Below are 22,027 nucleotides of genomic sequence, written 5' to 3'. Positions count from 1 at the left end.
AAGTGTTCAATAGTTATCTCAGATCTTACACATACTATCAAAGAAAGTTTAAAAAAGCAAACTTCAAGTTACTCTTAAACAAAGATACATTTATTTACAAAATGTGAAACCATCACAATCTAACCTACCTGTGATATTTTATTGTCATTTATTGCAAGGCGTTTTAGCGAAGGAAACATTTTAGTCTTGCATCCTAGGAAAAGAGTAACAAGCAAACAGTGAAAACTTCAAATAAACAGAATTTTAAAACTATAAATAAATTACTTCTTTTACATACCAAATCCAGCATCAGGAAAGTGTATAGAAGATATCCCAGTGTTTCTAAGTATTAGCTGTTCTAATCTGAAATTTAATAGATACAATGATCACTGTATGTAGCACAGGAAGTTTTTTACAAAGAAATACAACCTAATTTTTTTTTCTTTTCTTAATAAAGATCTGCAACTTTTGATGTGGTGCAGCATCACTGACAAATGAAAAGCAGCCTCACAGACAGTACCCAGACTTCAGCAGTGCTCAGGGAATAAAATTTTCAGTGAGTAGGTGCAACAATTTCAAGCTTTCAGAATGACTCCTGGATTTAAAATGTGTGATTTTCCAAATGATTTTTTTAAAATAGCTTGTGGTTATTGAAAATCATGGCGGCTATTTTAGTGCACAGTGGAAGATGATAATTCTGCAAATTAGCAAAATGTGGTAAATCACATTAATTTCATAAGTGTATAATGAAAATCTAGTAACACACAGCTTAAGAATGTGTTATTGTACAACTGAAGTAAGACTATATTAAAATAGCTCAACTAAATAATGCAGTTACTCTCCTCAAGAGGGCAAAATGCCTCTGCTTCAAGATCTCATTAATCTTTCATGCAACATCAATACTATCATATTTCAGCCAACAAGGACTATGGAGATGAATATCAAGGACAAAGGATTTCCAGCAAATTTGTTTACAGCTACCTGGGGAGCTGTGCTATTAGATGCAGCTGATTTCCATCCAGTAACTGGTTGTCTGAAAGGTCTAACAACTTCAGGGTCTGCAGGACAGTATCAGGCCTGATACATTGGGAAAAAAACCAAACACGGAATATTTAAAGTTATTGGCCAATGAAAACACTATTTTCCTAAGTATATAATTGCATGCACACAATTGTGCACATTTATAAATGTTCTGAAGTACATCACATGAAGTTTGCATCAATTACTGTTGTGGTGATGTAAATGTCACAGGACTGTCACTTTATGCACTAAGTAATTTCATGGTACATCAGTGGCTAACAACTGACTGACTTACGTCACTCACCTTTCCAAAACTGTAATATTATTAGAAGAAAGGTACAACTCTTCAAGTACTGGCCATCCTTGAGCACAAAGAAGAACCTAAGAGCAAAACTTTATTTAATATAACAAAAGATGGGAAAAAATATTTCAGAAATTGTACTTCATGCAAATTTGCTCTGAACGTGTTCAGAACAAGCTGTAGCTCCCAAAACCAGAGGAACAATTATTAAAGATTTCCTAGTCTTCCCTTTCTTCCAGATGGCTCTCCTGTGCCTGGATCTACCAGCCCAGATGACATCAAAGGGGTTCTGCAGTCACAGGACTTACTGTCCCAGGCTTGAGGCCACCCTCGCAGCTGAGACTGTGTGACCTGGAAACTGAGTTAATTTATTCAATGAGTTGGAGGGACCAGGTTTTCCCTATGATGAGGTGAGGATATGGCTGTACAAACTCTATATATGTGCAGAAGTTCCAGAACCAGCTAACACACACATCTCATCAGGTCTGACAGATTATGTTTTAATATCTTAATTTATCAGAGCTTGAAGCCTTCTCTGTCATAGGACTGTGCCAGCCCATAAATCCACTAAAGGCCAAGAATTGCATTAATTCAACATATCCTGAAGTTTTCAAGTTCTCTGAAGAAAATAAATTAATTCAAATGGGGCTACAAATTGAACAAAGATACTTTTGTTTTAGATCTTATGCCCTGAAATTGCATAAATTATTTTACTTTACACAGGTTTTTTTCTTTGCCAGTATTTACAGGAGGTAACAAAACTTTAAAAAATAAACACTTATTACAAAACGATATAAAATACTGGCATAAAATAGTTCTGTATGCAATTGTGAAAGGGTCAAAAATTGTGCAGTTCTAGCACATGGAGTTTCATAAGCACTGGAACTGATTGCCTTTTCTACAAATTTGTGCCTGTGAGTGGCAAATTATTCTTTTCACTGAGTCTTTTTTCTGGTGTGTGTTCTCCAGAGTCAAGTGTGAGCTCATCCTGCTACGCCTTCTCTGGTTGGGAAACTTACAGGGGCTCTTTTATCCATCTACATTCCTGTTTTAAGGGAATTAGTAGATAATAAATTATTTTTGAGCCCCCAACTCTTTCCAAAATGTGATTGTAACTGACCAGGGGATTCAAAGTTTTTGAGATGCAAGAACACAGACAGACAGATACACAGCACAGTCACCTAAAGCTTGTTTTTACAGGAGGTTACAAAGGCCACAAGAAGTGGAGTTCAGAGATCTGGACAGTCCAATTCAATTGCTTTTGTGCATAGCTGACCCCTTCTCCTATAAACATCCCCTCACCTGGGCACCATTCTCCCCGTTACAGCTGCACGAATCCATCCAGCTGCACTCTACACAACTGACTCATAACAGACACCATGCCAAGGGTAAACACTGAGATCTCCTCAAGAGGCAGCCTATGAATTGGAGCTCAACTGCTTCACACCCAAAAATATGAAACATCAACCTGCTGCCAGATCTGTAACACACAAAGACTTACAAACTCAGATACAACAACTCTTCCTGTTCCAAACCCAGAGCAGGAGACACCAATATTTCATCTCTTTAATCTGATAGTATTTCCCCATGTCAACAAGACAGACCAAAATTAATTATCCACTGGTGATGAAGAAGCATGACAAGAAACCTGCAGAGTCAAGAGAAATGAGGTGCATGTTCAGTAACAGAGATTCCCCCACAATAGCCCTGCATTGGGATGGATGGATGGATGGATGGATGGATGGAATAGAAAAACTGCACAAAACTGAAGTATCTGAAGACTTTTCAATAGGCTGACCAAATGACAAAAAATTTGCCAAATGATAGGTCACAGCACAAATTCTAAGAAACTCAAATTGCTAAATTTTCGGCTACTGCTTAAAACAGCTTCCACAGAAACAAAAGTTCACAGATCTGACACTGAATCAGCTCTCAGGAAAGACTGGGGCCTCATTGTGGATAGCTGATGGGGAGGTAACAAATAGCCAGAGGAGTAGCCACTGATACACAAAAACAGAAGAATGGAAATGCAAGAGCTATTGCGAAGAAATAAAGATGAGAACAAGAAACAATTGTCACCATGTAAGTCCATTATGTTCCTATATTTTTAGTCTGTTTATCCCAGGAAGCAAAGAATATACTTGGGAAAGGCACAAAGAAGCTAAACAAGAATTAAAGCCATGAAACAGAGGGATAGCAGTTCTCAGTTACTTTCATATAAAACATTGGGACTTACAAAATGAAATTATCAGGCAGCAATATCAGAACCCAAAAAAGGTTAAATTGATGTTAAACAATATGTGTAGCAAAATTTTCAAATGGGTTCTTAATACAGTTAGATAAATCACGAAACAAAAAATCCAGAAATATTAATTAAATAGAGGTATATACTCATGAACTCACAAAGCCACACAATTCCAGATTACTTTCTAAGAAGCTCTTACCATGTGCTTACCCTTTGCCTAGAATTTTTCCCAACTACCTGCTGCTACTTGCTAGTGTCAGAAGCATGATCCTGAACTTCTGTTCTAACCCAGATTTTTCTTTTACCCTGTATAATAGTAGATTATATTATAAATATAAAATCTTAGTTTGAAAACAGAATGACAAATATAACATTATGATTTAAATGCTGAATAAGAAAAAAGTGTTTGGAGCCATAAATATGAATTCATTACACTCAAATGCATTAATTAAATTTCTAAGCCAATGGCTGCTGACTTTAAATTATTTTACAGGACATTTTTCCCCCTTGAAAGTTATATATTAGGTTTTGAACAATCAATCAACAATTATAGAGTAATAAGCTCTTTTACCTATATACTAATATTCTCAGAAGTATTTAGATATGTACAAATAATATACCAATGAAAGAATTCTTTTTGAAAACTGATGCTCAAGGCATGTGAATGTGGAGCTTTGTATTATCGCATAACAGTTAAGCATGTCCCTCTCCTGTGAAAAATACTTCAAAAAAGAGGAACAAATTTTTAAAAATCCAAGTATAACTATCCCAGTGCCATATATTCTTACAAATAACAGCAAGTAATTTTGAAATGCTGTTCACCATTAGATTGTTTTAATTTTAATTAAAACATTCCTAAGAATTTTGCTTATATTCCCATTGACAATCAGTGTATTTCTCACTTGCTTGGATTATATTCATTATTATTTTCTATTTAAAAGTTGACTTTTCAAGTAACTCCCCTCAGTGTTTTTCAAGTGGTTTGTTCCCAGAGTACTAACATCAGGTACATCCCTTTATTTTTCCCCTTTTGTTTGGCTGCCTCGGAACACCACTTTCCAGCACAGGCTTATGTCTCCCAACTTACAGGGAATGAATTGGAACAAATTTATAAAACAGATTTTGGGACCAAAGAGGTCTTTATGGCCAATGATGAATCATCAGCTAAAGGAGAGTTTCAAAAACAAATGCAAAAGCTGCATCATTTTAAATTGCTCTGACTAAGCTGGGGCTTTCTCACTGCAATTTAGTTACCCCTGGAGAACTCTAATCTGCCTGCAGCCATGGCTCCAAACAGCCTTTCTGTCACCCCTTGGAGGGATGGAGGACAGGTGCTGGCAGGTGCCAACATTTTAAACACCACAATGCACAGATTTACTCTGATGAGCACTAGATGACATTTAAAGTGTTTGTAGCCACTGAATTCTTCCATTCCCTTCACCATTCATATTGCTGCTACTATGGAAGGATTATCAACTGTCCTGCCATAAATCCCACAGGCAGTTTTAAGAGCACAGTGAATGGACACTGAACAAAAACACAGCAGTGACCTTCCTCTACCCCTCCTGTAAGACAAGAGATAAAGAAGATTCTTTCTACCCAAGCCCCAGTTTTGTTAAGTGCTCTTTTACTGGATGGCAGCTGGCAGCCAAAATCTGAAAAGTCATGCGATTTTACAATGCAGTACTATAAAATCTGACCCTTAGAAATCCAAATAATAGTCTGGAGTTTAGAAGCCATTATAAGTAACGTGACACTGCTGAGATGCACTTCCTAAACCCCATCTCTGAAACAAGGCCCACTGCTAAATATAGTTGCCAACAGGACTGCATTGCTAATAAGACGTCATAGCAGGGGAAAGTCATTTAAATGTGTGCATGTTTCAGTGCCTGAAACAAGTCAGAACTTTGCTTTTCCTCTGCTCTGTGCTGCCAGTAACCAGGCATCATGTAGTTCAAGAACCATCAATATGGTCAAAGATACTAATCCAGTCTCCTGCTGACGCAAAGTGATGCCAAAACAAGAATTTCTCATCGTAAGGAAGTATTTTCTTTCCATTTGCATTTGTTCTATTGCATACATAAAAGTACAGGTAAACCTTCAACAGCTACAAGGAACCAAAAAGTGTTCACTTAGACAAATTTGGGGACACAAAGCTATATTATACTCCAACTGCTTTATTTTGATTTAGCAATTTACAGATGTAGATGAAGTAAAATGTTTCTTATTAGACTCCCATGCCAATATTACTTCCTTTATTATGTAGGACGTACATTAGTTAATATGCTACTAATAGTTACCCCACAGCACCTTTTCAAAGGATGATTTGATTTCAGAAGAACAATATAGTGCACAAATGTTTATTGTGCTTTCCTTGCCTCAGAAACCTCATGATATTAAATTTTTTTGAAAATCAGGAAAGGTTATTACCTCTGTCCATGTTATTCCAGTTTGATTAAGTGCCAGAATCTTCAAGTTTGAAAATCCACTGGATATAAAAGTTGATGTAGATGGAAATCTCATTTTGTTTTCACTGTGTAAAAAGAATAATTATTCGCATGATGAATAATCACATTTATTTAAGTCATTAGTTTGGAATTACATATTAAAGAAAAAAAAATTACACTCCCCCAAAATTAAAATCACTGCCAAGATGTCACATATTTTAAAATATAATAAAAAATATATTCAAACATACTCTTTCCTAATTTACTTTCCTGCTTCAGGAATGTATATTTATTTGAGAATGCATATTTATTAACCTGTGGCTTCTTTCTCTTTCACTAAATTTTGAACATTAAAAGAATGATTTTCATTAATATTAAATGAAACAAAGCCACAGCTTGGGCTTAAACTCTTTAGTGCTGACTGAAAATGAAGAGCCTATATGACTATCCAGACCTCAGTAAAACAAAGGTATGTAAAATCCACTCTCAGTAGTTAAGTATCACTACAAAGAAAAAATGATAAAGATTCTCAAATCTGCAATCTTCAAATCAGTTTTCATTATTCACCCCAAAAGAGAAGTTTTTATTTCTTTCCTAAGGCATAATCTACCTGCATATTCTCATAAAAATCTGTCAATGTAGTTTATAGTTACATAATTATGGGTAAAATTTCCACATAGAGAGCTGGTGGATGGTTAACCACTTTTATTCTTCTTCCAACATTCCATGCACAAAAAGAAAATCAGTAACAGATTTACCTTATTTATTTTTTAAAGCAAACAGAAGGTCAAACCAACAAAAAACTGATTCAGACTATGTCAGTTTGTAGTTAGAAGCATCAGATTCCAGAATCAATCTCATTTTGTTTTCCATTTTTTTCACTAATAACTTCTGAAACCCCTTCAGTCTAGAGTGCACTTCTTAACAATGAAAAACTGAAAAAATTATTCTGGGTGAATTAAAATAAATCCTCTGTATTCTCATGCACGCTGATAACAATAAATCATTATATGCTCTAGGCAAAGATAGATTTACAAATAGCACCCAGGTTGCAAACAGCTGTTCAGTGCTAAATATTGAAGAAAATGGAACACCTTCAACTGTTTTAAAAATATATTTTTGTCACATTAACAATAAGAATAAATAAAAACCCTGGTGATTTAGGCTGCTACCTAATCCATTGTGATATTTCACACAGAAAATTACTGTGGCATGTGCCAGTTACAGTGGATAGGTGTCTCCTAGAAATGTTCTTTATTTTGAAACTATTTTGTGAATTTTCTTGTTTCGATAGAATTGCTGCTTTATTTAACAACATCCTCCTTCTTTTTCCAATGTCATCATTGTACAAGAGATTTTCCCAAGATCTATCACCATGATCTTATCAGTTTCTTACCAGCATCATTTTAGGACAGAAATAGACTAGGTTTTGGGATAATTATGGTTTGGTTAAAACATTATGGATAATTAAGTTTAGTGTCAAGACACAGTTGGTTAAACAAAAGGGGGCTCCTAAGTACAGACCTGCCTGAGCAGCCAGAATGTATCAACAAAAGTAAAACACAGAGTTTTAAAACTTGGAAGAAAATGTTCTCCAGAAGTTAGTTTTACACAGAAGCTGAACTCCTAGGGTTCTATTCTTTTCCTGAATACAGATGTCAGAAAAATATAGCCCACACAGGAATTTATGAAGAACAAGATTTAAAAACCAAAAGAAGTGTTTAAAAACTTAACTCCCATTAGAATGAGTCTTCTTGTATCCAGTTACATTTAGAAAGCCAAACCCTGATCCTCTTGGGTTTTGCCCCTACCCCAAAGGAAGAGAAACCCAATATGAATATTTATACCTGACATTAAGTGTTTCCAGATTTTGAACTCGAGAAGCAATAGCTACTACTGTCTCCCAAGATGATATCAGATTTTTTGATAGGTTTATATGCCTCATGTCTGAAATTTCTTGTTAAGAAGAAGAAACTTATCTCAAAATTGAATTTCTTTTTTTCAGAATTAGAATTAGGGTTTGATTTTGAATCAAAAAGAAATAGATTATACTAAGGGATGTTACTGCTCAGTTACAGCAAATTTTATTTTGATTTGTGATATGGAAATGGCTTATAGTTTTATAAAAGGGCTTAACTATACAAATCCTCAAATGGATTAATTTCTATACTGACAGGAACTCAGTCCTTGTAAGTCCTTATAAATTAACGAATAATAACTGCTTTGTAGTCTTGTAACACTGCCACTACATGCAGTGTACTAAACACATTATTTGTTACATATTGGAAACCTCTGGTGTCTACAGAATGTATCAGTTCTATTTCTACAGGGTTGTCTATTCTAGAGAATTTTTAAAAAACCCACTGCTGGAGTCTTCTGAAACTGCAGTCACAGTAGCAACCTATGACTATACTTCTATTTTTATCCACAATTTGTATTTCCTCTCAAAACCTGTGGGCGCCTGGCTTTTTAACTTCTTAACATTGCATTAAACTTCTAAATATAAACTTCACTTTTAATTTTTTTTTTTTTAATAAAAGGATACAAGTATCATTCATTGAAGTGAACACTTGGAATGCTAAAGTATGTACTTTATTTGTGGTATCATGTAATATGGCAAAAAAGGATACTGGCACACGTTCTGCTGATTTCCTCTTCCTGACCAGCATGGCTCACTGCACACTCACGCACCGAGATATCCACCAGTTTGTTCAGTTGTCTACACAAGAAAGAACATTTTGTTAAGTAATCTTCAAACAGAAATAAGAATGTTACATAAATGCCTGGTTGTTACAACTACATAACATCCTTTTCATGTGTATCTCTCCTTTGGAATTAGCAATGTGCAGATTACTACACTGCAGTGTTATTCGCACTCGAAAACAGACACATCTCTATTTTTTGCCTTTACATCACTAGTACAAAGTCTGGTTGAACTACAGTTCCTACACCCCCCAAAAAAACCCTCATCCAACTGAAATAAAGAGTGATAAAACAGATTAAATATAGCTTTATTGGAATTTAATTAGAGGTTCCAAGTTAAAAAGGTTTCTTGCAACACTTTTTGCAAGAGGTTCAGAGTTATTTGGGCATTCTTTGTATCACTTATCAAAAGTATTTTTGAGTGCTTAGTATGTTCTGGGAGATAAGGAGAATAGTTGTGGAATATCAGCTCAGAAGGAGACTGCCACCTACTGAACTAATACATCCCTACTGCCGGAGGCCATTAGAACTGCAATTTATTACACATCATTAAGTTAGTTCCTTTCTTACCCTTCCAGGTACATGAACATGACATGAACTGATTGAAAAACTTCTTCACTAGCAGTACAGTGGCTTTGTGCTTTTCTGCTCTTGGTTACAAAGTCATTAGTGATATGAGTAAAAAAAGATTAAAAAAACCTGTACGCTATTAAGAAAACATAAAAATACCCCTATTTAAAAAAGACCATGCATGTGTATGATGACTGCCAATACCATGATAATTTGTCTCTCATTTCTCACTGGATATCATCACCTGCTACTTTATGAAACCAGAATGAGGATTGTGAGCACTCAAACATGACATAATCCCAGTTCCTATTTGTAAAACATGTGAATTACAAAGCCACGATCGGAAGATTTCCTGTCTCTTCCACCATAGTGCAGTCTGGCTTGCTTTTAGACACGTAACAATTTTATATGCACAGCAGTCAAATCCTTACAGTTGAAATACTACCTGACTAATCAATCACTAATAATGTATCTTAGATTTTCATATATTACACTTGCCTTTGCTGTTCTGCAACAGAATCCATGCCAACAAATTCCACAGTCTTTGTTCCAAATACTACTGTATTCCCTGTCCCATACTGAACATCTTGCTTATCATTCAATCCATACCGATCCTTTACTGCAGTAAGAAAATCTACTCCAAAATTTGCCTTGTTTGGCCGGATGAATGATCCTCCTTTAGGATGCCTAGAACAGAGCAGCCAGGAAAAGTTGAAATATGAAACATTATCATAACAATGACTAATTAAGTACTACCTTAAAAAAAAATACTGAGAACCAAAGCAGTGAGGCAATTCTACAGGCTAATTGTAAACATCGCTGCTCCCAGCAAGCCAAGTAAGACTTTCAAAGTATCTTTGATAGTACTTGATACAAGTTCACATTGTGAGATACCATGACAACTGGAGCACTAGCTCTCCAAAATGTACTTACACATCAAAATTACAGTGTCAGTGCCATTATTAAAAATAACTGCTCTGTTACTTCCAAACTCATTACGAACTCAGGTTCTCCAGAAAAAGAAGGTTCTACCTACGGATAGACACAAAGTAACCTAAATCATACAATAAATGTGCCTGGAGTCTTACCAAAGCCTAAGGAATACTCAGAATAGTGATTGCTACATTGTATTTATCTTGCATAATTCACTTGCAATTCTAAGAGAAAGCAACCTTGTCCTTCAATTCACACAATTGGCACAACATACAAATTGTAGCACTCAGAACGCTTACACAAACTCAAACTTTCAAAAATCCTGATACCAACTTAGTAACAATTTTGAATATTCAACAGAAATATCCCACTAATAATGTATGTTCAACACAGTCCTATGAAGTTTCTTGTTTTTTCTTGAGCACTGAAAACACTTTGTTCCTTGACAGTTTCTTGCCATGCAATTGCTTTGACATTTTCTATCAAAGTTAGTGAGGAAACACAGTATCCAGGGTGAACTAGCAGAGAAAAGTTACAGGAATGGTATCACCAAGCAGATCAGGATCTGATAGGAGCATCAGCCAGAAAACAGCAGGAAGAAAGTTGGAAGCTATGATTACCTGTGTGCCATCAAGCTGAGAAGATGACAGGCTTTGGTAGGAAAGAACCCAAGAGGAAGATACCACTTACGTAAATAAAACTTCTCAAAACAGCATGTAAGCATCACGTAGCTAATTAGCAAACCATAATATAAACCACCAATGCTACAAAGTTCAAAATTCTCATAGAAAAAGCCAGTAACAAAGGCCCTGAATCCTATGGACCTATTACAAGTAGATGGAATAGCTTGGGCACCATACATTTGCATTTTTGCTAAAAAATCAGTGCTGGAAATTTCCTGTGCCAATTTCATTCATTAATGTTTCTACTCTCATATCCTAAAGAAGGACCTAAGTAGAAACTAGATACTATTTACTTTCAAAATATTTTCAGTCTAGTTTTGTAGTGACTAAGTTTAGAGTGCAATGATTGCAAAGAAGCAGAACAGTAAACTCTTAAAGAATGTCAACCTGGTATGTACTTTTCATGTTTGATAAGCATTTTCAATATATTTTTAATCCAGTCTTTTCTCCCATTCCTTTGAAATTCTTCATAGCTTGCACTTGATTGATTTAAATATTGAACTTCCTCAAACATAAAATTGATGTGATTCTTTCTTAATACCTCTTCTTAAAACAGTAGATTGCCTTTTTATGACCTGAACTAGAACATCTCTTGCCTGCAAATGTATCGCTTCTGCATTTAATTAAGTCAAACAGCTTCACATCTGGCAGATAGTACAGGATTCTACTTGGGGCTCTGGAAAAAAATCCTTGTTCTCCTGTCTATCTGTAATTCACACTAGGTCCCGCTGTAAGTTTATTCTAACAACTGTCCAATTTCCTATCACCTCGATTCTCCCCATTTTGTCATCACCATGCCCCTGCACTCAATAGTTCTGCTGTCCTCAACCCTCTGGCCAGAGCTAATCTAGAACCTCACATCTGCATCCCTCCTGTCATACCATTTAGAGCTGGCATAGCCAAGACCTTTGAGCCTCTCCATCACCATATCCATTCCTAAGCCCATTTCTGTCCTCTCAGGTCAGCACTTCTACTGGCATCTCCTTCCTCATTTTCTGTGCAGGAAACAGTTCTTTCCTTACGAAAAAAAAAAGCAGACGAACTACCTTGCCCCTTGTCATTTAAAGCTACAGGAAAATGTTAGTGTATTTATCTCTCAAGACCCTTCTCTTTTTGTCTTGATCACAAGATCATAGGTTTTCTCTCTCCTGTTGCTATCATTTCCCATTACTCTGCATGCTAATATGAGTTATCTAATGTATATTTAAATCAATTCCACAGCCTAAACTTCTTTTTCGGTTCCAGTCTATTTATTTGATCTACTTTTTCAGGAACTGCCACAAAGGACAGGAAAGGAAAGTGCAATAGGAACCTACTTTCAGGCAAAATTATTGTGTATTCAAGGAGAGAGGTCACTGTAACTCATTTTCCCTAAAACATGCTGCCTGTATTAAATTTCCTACTAGGGCATATGAACTGTACAAGCTGTATGTACATAGCAAACAAATCATGTACAGCACCTGGACTAATGCAAAAACACACCTATTAGCCACCAGTCTCCATAAATGGGAACGAAACAGATAAATCCTAATCCAAAGAGTCATCCAGCATGCATATCATGAGATGGAAGAACCTATGGATTACTAATCAACCTGACTTAAGCTGAACACCCAGAAGTCTGAGAATAAGGATTTTGTTCTCATGTATGGAAATTGTCTTGCAGCAGAACAAAACACTGTGTGGAAATAAAGTGGTAAAAGCAGAAAATGTGGAATATGTCCAAGTGGGGCTCTGGCAAGCGGCTGGCTCTAGTTAATACTGACATTTCCTACTGACTTTTAGAATAGAGAGGTTGACCCCAATCTCAAAAGTCACCTTGTAGGACACTTCCTATTCATGATTCAGTAGCCTGAAGCATACAACCCATCTGCTGGCATGCCCAGGGCACTTCAAGGACATTCATTAAAATTTAGATTAGCCGTCAGCTTCCACTGATTAAGGAGGAAATTTGGCATCATTCTTTGCTGATGTAAAACAAAGTCATGGCAGTGCTCATCATTACAGGTACACATATGCTAGGGAAATATCACACACACACTTCTCTGAAAGTACTGAAGAATAATGTAGGAGTACACAAATCACAACAGTTACACACTTGAGCTGTCTGACTGCAGAAGCTTCTGAGCCACAGAGAGAGAGGTCAGCTTTATCAGCCTTGGCAGCAAACATGGATCAAAGGGCTTCTTTGCCCAGTACCGTCTGTTTGCAATGATCACTCCAGGCAATTATCATCATGACTGGAGTAAATGCACTACAAGGCTCATAAGGTGTCATAAAATGGAGCTGTTTGAACCCATGCACGTCTTTTCTACAGAGGCCCTGAACAGATCTCTTCCTTCTAGGGGAAAGCGTTCAACAGACAAAACTTCCATTAGAAGAATCTACACACTGCAGTAAAGAAAATCCTTCAAGTTTTAGAACAGGCCATGGCACCAAATAATGCTTATAAATGACACCTAGCACTAACCTGCCATGGTGTATCAAATTCCTGACTGAACAGAAGAAGCTTTGCAAACACAAGCAAGTACATCAAGTTCTTGAAAGTTTACCTTAGCTAAACAGACATGAAACTTGACTCTGAGCTTCCACAAAACAAGGAAAGAAAGACATCTGAGGTTTTAGATGCTATCTTAAGGTACTGCTGGTGCACAGCACATGTTAGAGCAGTGGTTAGGGACAACCTTTTGTTTCAACACAGTTCTATTGGCAGCAAAGAGCATGAGTTTCTGATGGACAAAACTTCTTAACTGAAACCCTCTCAGGAATCTTAAGAATGCATTCTGCCTTTGCAAAATGGAAATCACTTTTTTTTCATGGACACTAAAATGATATTGACATTTCTCCTGTATTTGAAGAGTTTGTGCTGTAGGTAGATATTCCCAGAGGTAAATCTGTCATCCCTGAAGAAAAAATAGCCTAATCTAATATAAACAAATCTCTCATGGAGCAGATCATCTTGAATGTCATCATGCATCCCTGACAACCAAGGGATCAGGCCCAGCCAGCATGATTTTATGAAAGGCAGCTCCTGCTTGACCAACCTGACCTACTCCTGTGACCAGAGGGCCTGCTTAATGGATGAAGAAAGAGCTGTGGATGTTGTCTACCTAGATTTTAGTAAAGCTTAAACTCTGTTTCCCAGAGCACTCTCCTGAAAAAGTGGCTTCCTGTGATGTGTGTGGATGGGTGTACTCTTTGCTGAGTAGAGGACTGGCTGGATGGCTGTGCCCAGAGAGTGGTGGTGAATGGAGTCACATCCAGCTGGCGGCTCATAACCAGTGGAGTTCCCCAAGGCTCAGTGTTGGGACCAGTTCTGTTTAACATCTTCATCAATGACCTGGACAAGGGCATCCAGTGCACCCTCAGCAAGTTCATAGATGACACTGAGCAGGGTGGGAGTGTTGACCTGCTGGAAGGAAGGAAGGTTCTGCAGAGGGATCTGGACAGATCCCTGTCCAGCTGGATTGATGGGCCAAGACCAATTGAATGAAGTTCAACAAGGCAAAGTGCTGCATCCTGCACTGGGGTCACAACATCCCCATGCAGAACTAGGGCAGTGATTGTCCCCCTTGTGCTCAGCACAATGAGGCCACACTTTAAATGTTGTGTTCAGTTCTGGGCTCCTCATTACAGCAAGGACACTGATGTGCTGGAGCAAGTCCAGAGAAGAGCAGTGAAACAGGTGAAGGGTCTGGAGCACAAGTACTATGAGGAATGACTGAGGTAGCTGAGGATGTTTAGCTTGGAGAAAAGGAGGCTCAGGCAGGATTTTTTCACTTTCTACACCAACCTGAAAGAAGCTATATCCAGGTGGAGGTTGGTCTCTTCTCCCAGGTAACATGTGACAGGATGAGACGAAATGGCCTCAAGTTGCACCAGGGGAGGTTTAGAAAGATATTAGGAAAATTTTCTTCACAGAAGAGGTTGTAAAGCATTGGAACAGACTGCCCAGGAAAGTGGTGGAGTCATCATCCCTGGAAGTGTTCAAAAAACATGTGGTCATAGCACTTGAGGACATGGTTTAATGGTGAACATGGTGGTGGTGCTAAGTTGATGGACTTAATGATCTTAAAGGTCTTTCCCAAGCTAAACAGTTCTATGATTCTTTTGGGCAGGAAAATAAAATTCCGAAACAGTAACATACAATTGGTCACAACTGCTGTCTATACACAAATTATAAAACTCAATGAAGAGGAAAAAACTGGTGCCATGGATGATTCAGCATTTCAGGACTACACAAATACACGGAAGTCCAAGTTCCCATCAGAAGAAAACAACACAAAGGGGGAAAAAAACACCACAAAGATCTGGGCAGCAACTGCAATTCTGGCAGGCGGAAAACATCACAGAAACAAGCTTTACTATACTTTCTTCCATTTCTCTGGCCTGCTGTGAAACTCAAACTTGTGAAAAGGGATTAAATTTCAATATGGTCAATACTTCACAAGATCTATTGAAATATCAGGATTCCTCTGGAAAGTGATCTGGGAAGAACAAAATATTCTCTAGCAGAGAAAGAACTATAACTAAAAGTACCCTAAATGTGTGATTAAATGTGTGTAATTGCTGTGATAACAGCAGAATGTTATGCCTATCTTGTGATATAAGCAGGGAAGTATGCCCGCTTACTGCTGGAGGATCCACACATCTTTCCCAGCAAAACAGCAGGGATAAAACCAGCTGCTAAAATAGCAGTGCCTATGTAAATGCTCTGAGTGACTGGAATACCCAAAACTGACTGAACAGGAGGGCTAATGAGGAAGATGACCCTTCTGCCAGATTAATAGGGGCAGGGGGGGACACTCCACTTGACAGGAAGCATAAAAGAAGCCTGAACAGAACAGAACAGTTATAGAACATCTGTAACTGTGGGGAGAAAGAAGAGGTACACCAGAGCAGCAGTCAAAACCTGGCTTGATGCTGTCAAAAGTTACCCCAGCAGCAGCACATCTCTGCCTACACCACACAGAGCTGCCTCATGGTCAGATGCCGAGGTGAGCCTGGGCCCAGCAAGGACGACATCGTGAGGAGCAACACGTGCCCCACATCTCAGCGTGCTCGTGTGGCCTCGGAGGTGCTCTCTACCAGCAGGTGCATTAACAAATTGCAGGAAGCAGTGCAAGGATGCAGCAGCTGGAGCACCCATGCATCCTTCAGGAATTGTGTGGGGCTAAGGCACTGGCATTCCCAGGGGAGGAGGGGTGTGCTTGTAACCCGCATTTCCCAGGGGAGGACCTGCATACAATTGTGTGAATGGGCCTGTGGGACAAGAACCTATTGGAAAGCATATTCATGTTTCAAAAGGTGTATACAAATTTTAACACTGTTTTAAGGCTTGATTACTCCTCATTTCTCTTGAAGGACTGTAGAGTATAATTTAATTACATTACATACTAGTGACAGCAAAAATAGTAGCTTCCTCAGTTATTAAGAAACAAGATCCTATTACCACGGAAAAAAAGCCCCACAAAAATACCACTAGATTGTGCATTGCCATTTCTAGCTGATACAGGGTTGATGAACATGGCTCATGGTGTCAGCGTAATTTGAAGTATGGCTGTTTTGTTCCTTGGTATTCATATTCTTAAGAAGTTCAATTATCACCACACAATATATGACCCAGATAAACTTACTGCCATGAAACATAAAAGTTTAGGTCATGTTTTCAAAAAACTTACTATAGAGATCACACAGAGCTGTAAGCAGACCTACTGTTCCAAGTAAGGACTAGAAAGAAGATTCTCTGGTAATGAGAATCTCAAAATCAGCTTTATTTTGCTCTTACGATCTTATTTTCAAATGTCACTCTGAAGGATGCATTTTTTAAAGCAGTTAGTTTCCAAATTGCCTTAAAAATAATTCTAAAACGTTCTTTCATTGCATTTGTTTACAGTACAACCTACTTGATCAGCAGCTTCTGCTTATCAGAATTCAAGGAGGGAGCAAAGTAGGCAAAGGATACTCATAATAAGGCGTAAGGTGAAAAGTATATATATATTTTTTTAAAATGTGTATATACATCTACAAAGAAACATTACTCCCTCCTAATCAGTAGTAGTAAAGAGGTGATGTTTTAAGTTGTGGGAGGGTTTTGTTTTTTAGCATTCTTTTTTGCTAAAATAAGGTAACTATTTTTACTTAAGTTTGCCTACATCTTCACAGTCAGTACAAGAACTACAAATGGGCCTGAGCACAGGAATTTATGTCTGTGTGTCATGGTGGACTGCTAGAACTGTGTATTCTCTTAGACTCCAGAAGGACCTTTTCTGATTGGAAAAAAGCAGAGTACAAAGAACGGGTATTGTAAGAATGACATGTTTAAAGACCAAAACACTTACATTTGTTATGGGTATTGAGCTTCACTCAAAACATTGATTTTTATATCAATAATTGAGATTACTATCTGAGATCTCATCTTCTGGAAGCACACTAGTGGCTGCTAAAAACCCAAGAGTCTATACACATGTATGTAAATATCATATACGTACAAATGTAAAGCAGTCAAGTTTCTGAAAAACATTATGAAGTGTTCAGTTGCTTTTTCTGTCCAGAGAGATTTGGAATGGTCAGCCAATTACTTCTATCTTTTTCTCCTACAGCAGAACATAGCTAGCTTCAACTTGGAAACTGTTTCAATTACATTCAAAGCATTTAGGAAGCAACTTCCACTAATATATTAATTTAAGAGACATGGTTGCTCTAAAACCATCATTTCCAATTATTTAGCTGAAACGAAAAATCCAACAATGTTGAATTTTTTTTCTTGTATTAAGTGAGTTTAGCCTCCTCAAGCCTTGTTCTATTATTATTAGATACAAGGGAAAAAATATCCAGTCCCCACAGGGGAGCGTTTTCTTCTTTACTTATTTTTCTAAAGAATAGATTTTGTTCTCTCCTCCTTCACCACATCAATGCTCAGGAACTTACTGAGCTAGCAGTCTGCAGTAATTAAGAGTTGTTGATGACTTTCTTCTATTAATTCATCCAGTTACTATTTAACTTACAAACTTTTAGCTGTTGCATGTCTCCTGGCATAGAAATCAACAACTTGCTGCAGTTAATATCCACCCTGGAGTCCTGTATTCTGCAGTTTCAAACTTGTTAAGTGCTCAAATCTTTACACTTAGAAGTAATGCATGCATATACTTAAAAACCTCACACAGCTGCACCATGTTTTGCATGTACTAAATGCAGTGAACATATTCAACGATTCCTTAGTGATACAAATATAACCCAAATCATTAACAGGAAATTGGTATTTTCCCTTAACAAGATACATGCAAGCCATCTTAAATTCAAATCTAAACTGTATTTGAGACAGTTAAATACGGACCAATATTTCAGTTCAGAATTACCTAATGAAGATCAGTAGAAACTATTGATTTCCTAACTAAAGGGTCTAAAACCTACTAACCGTAATATTACTAACATCCAAAAGTCTCATTTTATAACATACCTCTGAAAACATGACTTGCATTTTCTAAGTATTTACTATATTCCAGTACCTGTAACTGGATTGATATCAATGCAAGAGCCTCTACAGATTAGCTAGTCAGAGTACTCAGAATTCTTTTTAAAATCAGAAATCTTTTTAATACTGGCCAACTGATAACAGAAGGGTTTGCCCTAAAAATCGCCAAAGGGCCTTTTCCCATGACCATTCCATCACCACGCATGACATGCCAATGCTGTGAATCAACTCACCTGCACTTAAAATACTGTGTTCCTTCATAGCTGCCATCATGCTTTCCCCTCTGAGGATCATCCCATTCCACGCCCAGCCAAATTCCTGGAAAAAAATGGTAGATACGTTTTCAAATTTAGGGCATTATATCCATAGAAATCACGGCTGGAAAGAACCTCTGCAGTTCACCTAGCCTAATCTTCTCTCTCAAAGCAGGAGATTATCACCAGCACTAAGACCAGTCAGTCAGGTAATCTGTTACCTAGCCAGACCTTGAAAATTTCCAAGGAGTGAAAGATTCCAAGACATCTGGCGAGCATATTCCAGTGCTGCATCACTTCTGTAATGGAAAAGATTTTCCTGCTGTGGCTGTTGTCCTTTATTACATAATCTAGTACTAGTAAGAAGAGCTAGGCTCTGCCATCATTGTAACCACCTGTCAAACAGCTGCAGGAAGCCATTGGATGTCACTTTTTTTTCTCTTCACCACATTAACCAAGCCCAGATCCCTCAATGTCTTCACAACACATGTATGGTCTGGGCCCTTAATCACTCTGGCAGTCCTCCAAGACTCCTCAAGAGAGGAGCAGATCTTTGAGATCCTCTCAAGTTCATCGGCATCCCTCTTGAACTGAAATGGTCCCATGCCAGATACATTACTCCAAGTGTAACCTTGTTAAGACCCCCTGCCCCCAGAGAGGGATAACAACTTCCTTTAACTTGCCGGCCATGTTCATCACTTCACTCTAAAGTAACCTAGTGCAACATGTATCTTTCCTTGTTACACAAGATCACTGCTGGCTCATATTCATAACAGTATCCAACTTAATTCCCAAGTCCTTTACAACAGACTCTGAGTTACTAGTACTTCCTGGCCTATACTAGATGTGGAAATTTATCCTTCTTGAATCTTTTGGATTCAAACCTAAAGTTCAGAAAGCTTGATCTGGATTGCAATTCTAACTTGTATCACAGCAGCCATTTGAGGGTGAACACTGTTCCTCACTCAAGTCACTGGCAAATATGTGAAACAATACAGACCCCAGCATTTACTTTTGTAGTACTCACTCGTTACCTGATATCAACTAATTACATTTCTACTTGACAACTTTCAACTCACTTAACAGTCCATTCACCTATCTTGTATTTCTTCAGCTTCCAAATAAGATTCTTTATGGAGACACTATTAAAAGACTTATTAAAGTCAAGGAATATTACATCCTTTTTTCTCCCTTTATCCACATTCACAGTCATATCATCATAAAAAGTAATTACACTTGTGAAGCACAATTTGTTCTTATTTACAAGTACCAAATACTCCCAACTACTATTGTCCTTCACAGGCTTGGAAATGGATTCCAAGGAAACATGCTACAGATCTTTCCAGAAACTGAAGTGAGGCTAATGAGTCTACAGTTCCTGGTTATCCTTCTTGCCTCTTCTAGAACTGTGTGCAGGGCTAGTCTTCTTCCAAGCACCAGCAAGCTTTCCATAAGTTTGAATATCTATAGTGGGTTGACCCTGGCTAGATATCAGGTGCCTACCCAAAGCCACTCTGTCACTCCCCTCCTCAACTGGAGAGGGGAGAAAAAATATAACAAAAGTTGAGGTTAGGACAGGTAGAGATGACTCACTAATTACTGTCATGGGCAAAACAGATTTGACATGGGGAAAGTAATTGAATTTATTACCAATCAAAACCAAAGCAGAATAAAAAGAAGTAAAACAAATCTTAAAAATACCCCCACCCAAGCTCTCACTCCTTCCTGGGCTCTACCTCCTCCCCACCAGTGGTGCAGGGAGATGGAGAATGGGGATTACAGTCAGTTCATCACACCTTACTTCTGCTGCTTCCTCCTCAAAGAGAGGAGTCCTTCCTGTGCTCCAGCGTGGGGTTTCTCCCATAGAAGACAGTCCTCCATAGACTTGTCCAACATAAATCCTCCCTATGGGCTACAGTATACTTCCTTTGGAACTGCTCCAGTGTGGAACCCTTTTTTCATGGGGTATAGTCCTTCAGGAAAAGGCTGCTCCAGCATGAGTTCCCCACAGGGTCACAAGACCTATCAGGGGCCTGCTCTGGTGTGGGCTTCCCCTAGAGTCACCACTTCCTTTCAGGCATCTACCTGTGTGACTCCTCCATGGGCTGCAGGTGGATCTCTGCACCCCTATTGATCCCCATGGGCTGCCAGGAAACAGCCTGTCTCAATAGGTCTGCAGGGGAATCTCCTCTCTGGAGTGTGGAGCTCTTTCCCCTCCTTCTTTATTGATGTTGGTGTCTGCAGGGCTGTTCCTCTCACATATTCTCACTCAGCTCTTCTCTGGCCACAGTTACTTCTGTATAATGAGTCTCTATTCCTTCCCCTTCTTAAAGATGGTTTCACTGAGGTGTAATTACCATTGCTGATGGGCTCAGCCTTGGCCAGCAGCAGGTCTGTCCTGGAGCCTGTTGGCATTGGCTCTGTTGGACACAGAGAAAGCTTCTGCCATCTTCTCACAGATGCCACCACTGTAGCCCTTGCTGCTATCAGAACCTTGTCACGCAAACCCAGTATAGTATGTTATCGAAGGAGTACTTGGTCTGGTGATCTGCTGCTGCTGCCTCTTACCTTCCCTGACTATGCCAGCAGAGAGATCAAGGAAAAGACTGTAAAGTACTTCTTACACTCCTTTTGACAACTCTGACTTCTTAAAAAAACCCCAAAACCCACATAGATTAGAAATTGACATATTAACACAAGAACAATGAGGAAAAATCAAATTGTAAATTGCCTCGCTCTATTTGGCAATATTTGGGTTATTTAATTAAGAAGAACATGAGTAGAACCTCGAGAACAACCATAAAATGTGAAGATTATTACTTTTGTGGCGCTTACCTGCTGTACGAGACACGCTGCCCACATAGCGCACAGTCCCATAGTCGGTGCCACAGGAGACCCGCCGACCCAGCGCATCGGGAGGCACCCCAGCAGCCATCCCGGGATAGCTGGAGTCCGTGCTGCTCCCAGACCTGCAGGGACAGGAGAAAGGCCCTTAACACACGCGCAAGCCGCTGCTCTCACAACGCCCCTACCTTGAGCTGCTCTTTTGCCGCCCGGCTACACGCCGGGCTCCCTCCCAGCACTACCCCCTGCCGCTGGCACACCCCGCCCCGCTGCCTGCTCCCGGAGCAGCCTCCTCTGGCGCTGCTCTCAGCCCCAGCCCCCACACGCGCGGGCCGCGGGGCGCAGCTCACGCACCGGCGGGGCCGCGCCGCCGCCCCACTTCCGCCCTGCCCCGCCCGGCACCCGCCGCCCGCCCCGCCGGCGCTCCCGGCGCCCTCCTATTGGCCGCGAGCCCCGGGGCCGCCCTGCCCTGGCTTGCTATTGGCCCACCCCCGCCTTCTACCGTACTCAGGTCACCGCCTTCGGGGGCAAACCGACCCGGGGCGTCGCCGCCGTAGAGCTTTCTGGGTAGTGCAGT

At 39.1% G+C, this 22,027-nt stretch overlaps 1 protein-coding gene across 3 annotated transcripts in view; it reads right to left on the bottom strand.

The window, feature by feature from the left end:
- TBCE (tubulin folding cofactor E) overlaps window positions 1-22,027 on the bottom strand; it is a 51,813-nt gene that overhangs the window by 5,090 nt on the left and 24,696 nt on the right. Inside the window, exons 1-11 of one of the 3 annotated variants that reach the window (XM_039568144.1) lie at window positions 21,805-21,840; window positions 21,442-21,575; window positions 18,586-18,670; window positions 9,764-9,952; window positions 8,623-8,711; window positions 7,840-7,939; window positions 5,976-6,078; window positions 1,304-1,380; window positions 961-1,056; window positions 278-342; window positions 129-193 (exon numbers count right to left, since the gene is read on the bottom strand). In XM_039568144.1, the coding sequence (XP_039424078.1) occupies window positions 129-193; window positions 278-342; window positions 961-1,056; window positions 1,304-1,380; window positions 5,976-6,078; window positions 7,840-7,939; window positions 8,623-8,711; window positions 9,764-9,952; window positions 18,586-18,670; window positions 21,442-21,541 (969 nt within the window). In that variant the 5' untranslated portion in view covers window positions 21,542-21,575; window positions 21,805-21,840. Of the gene's footprint in view, window positions 1-128; window positions 194-277; window positions 343-960; window positions 1,057-1,303; window positions 1,381-5,975; window positions 6,079-7,839; window positions 7,940-8,622; window positions 8,712-9,763; window positions 9,953-14,671; window positions 14,769-18,585; window positions 18,671-21,441; window positions 21,576-21,804; window positions 21,841-22,027 lie in introns of those variants that run through there. The other 2 variants (XM_039568145.1, XM_010391525.3) reach the window with 2 other exon arrangements.

The sequence above is a fragment of the Corvus cornix genome, chromosome 3 (genome assembly GCF_000738735.6).
Source record: "Corvus cornix cornix isolate S_Up_H32 chromosome 3, ASM73873v5, whole genome shotgun sequence".
Lineage (NCBI taxonomy): Eukaryota > Metazoa > Chordata > Aves > Passeriformes > Corvidae > Corvus > Corvus cornix.
This window is presented reverse-complemented; position numbering and strand designations above follow the sequence as displayed.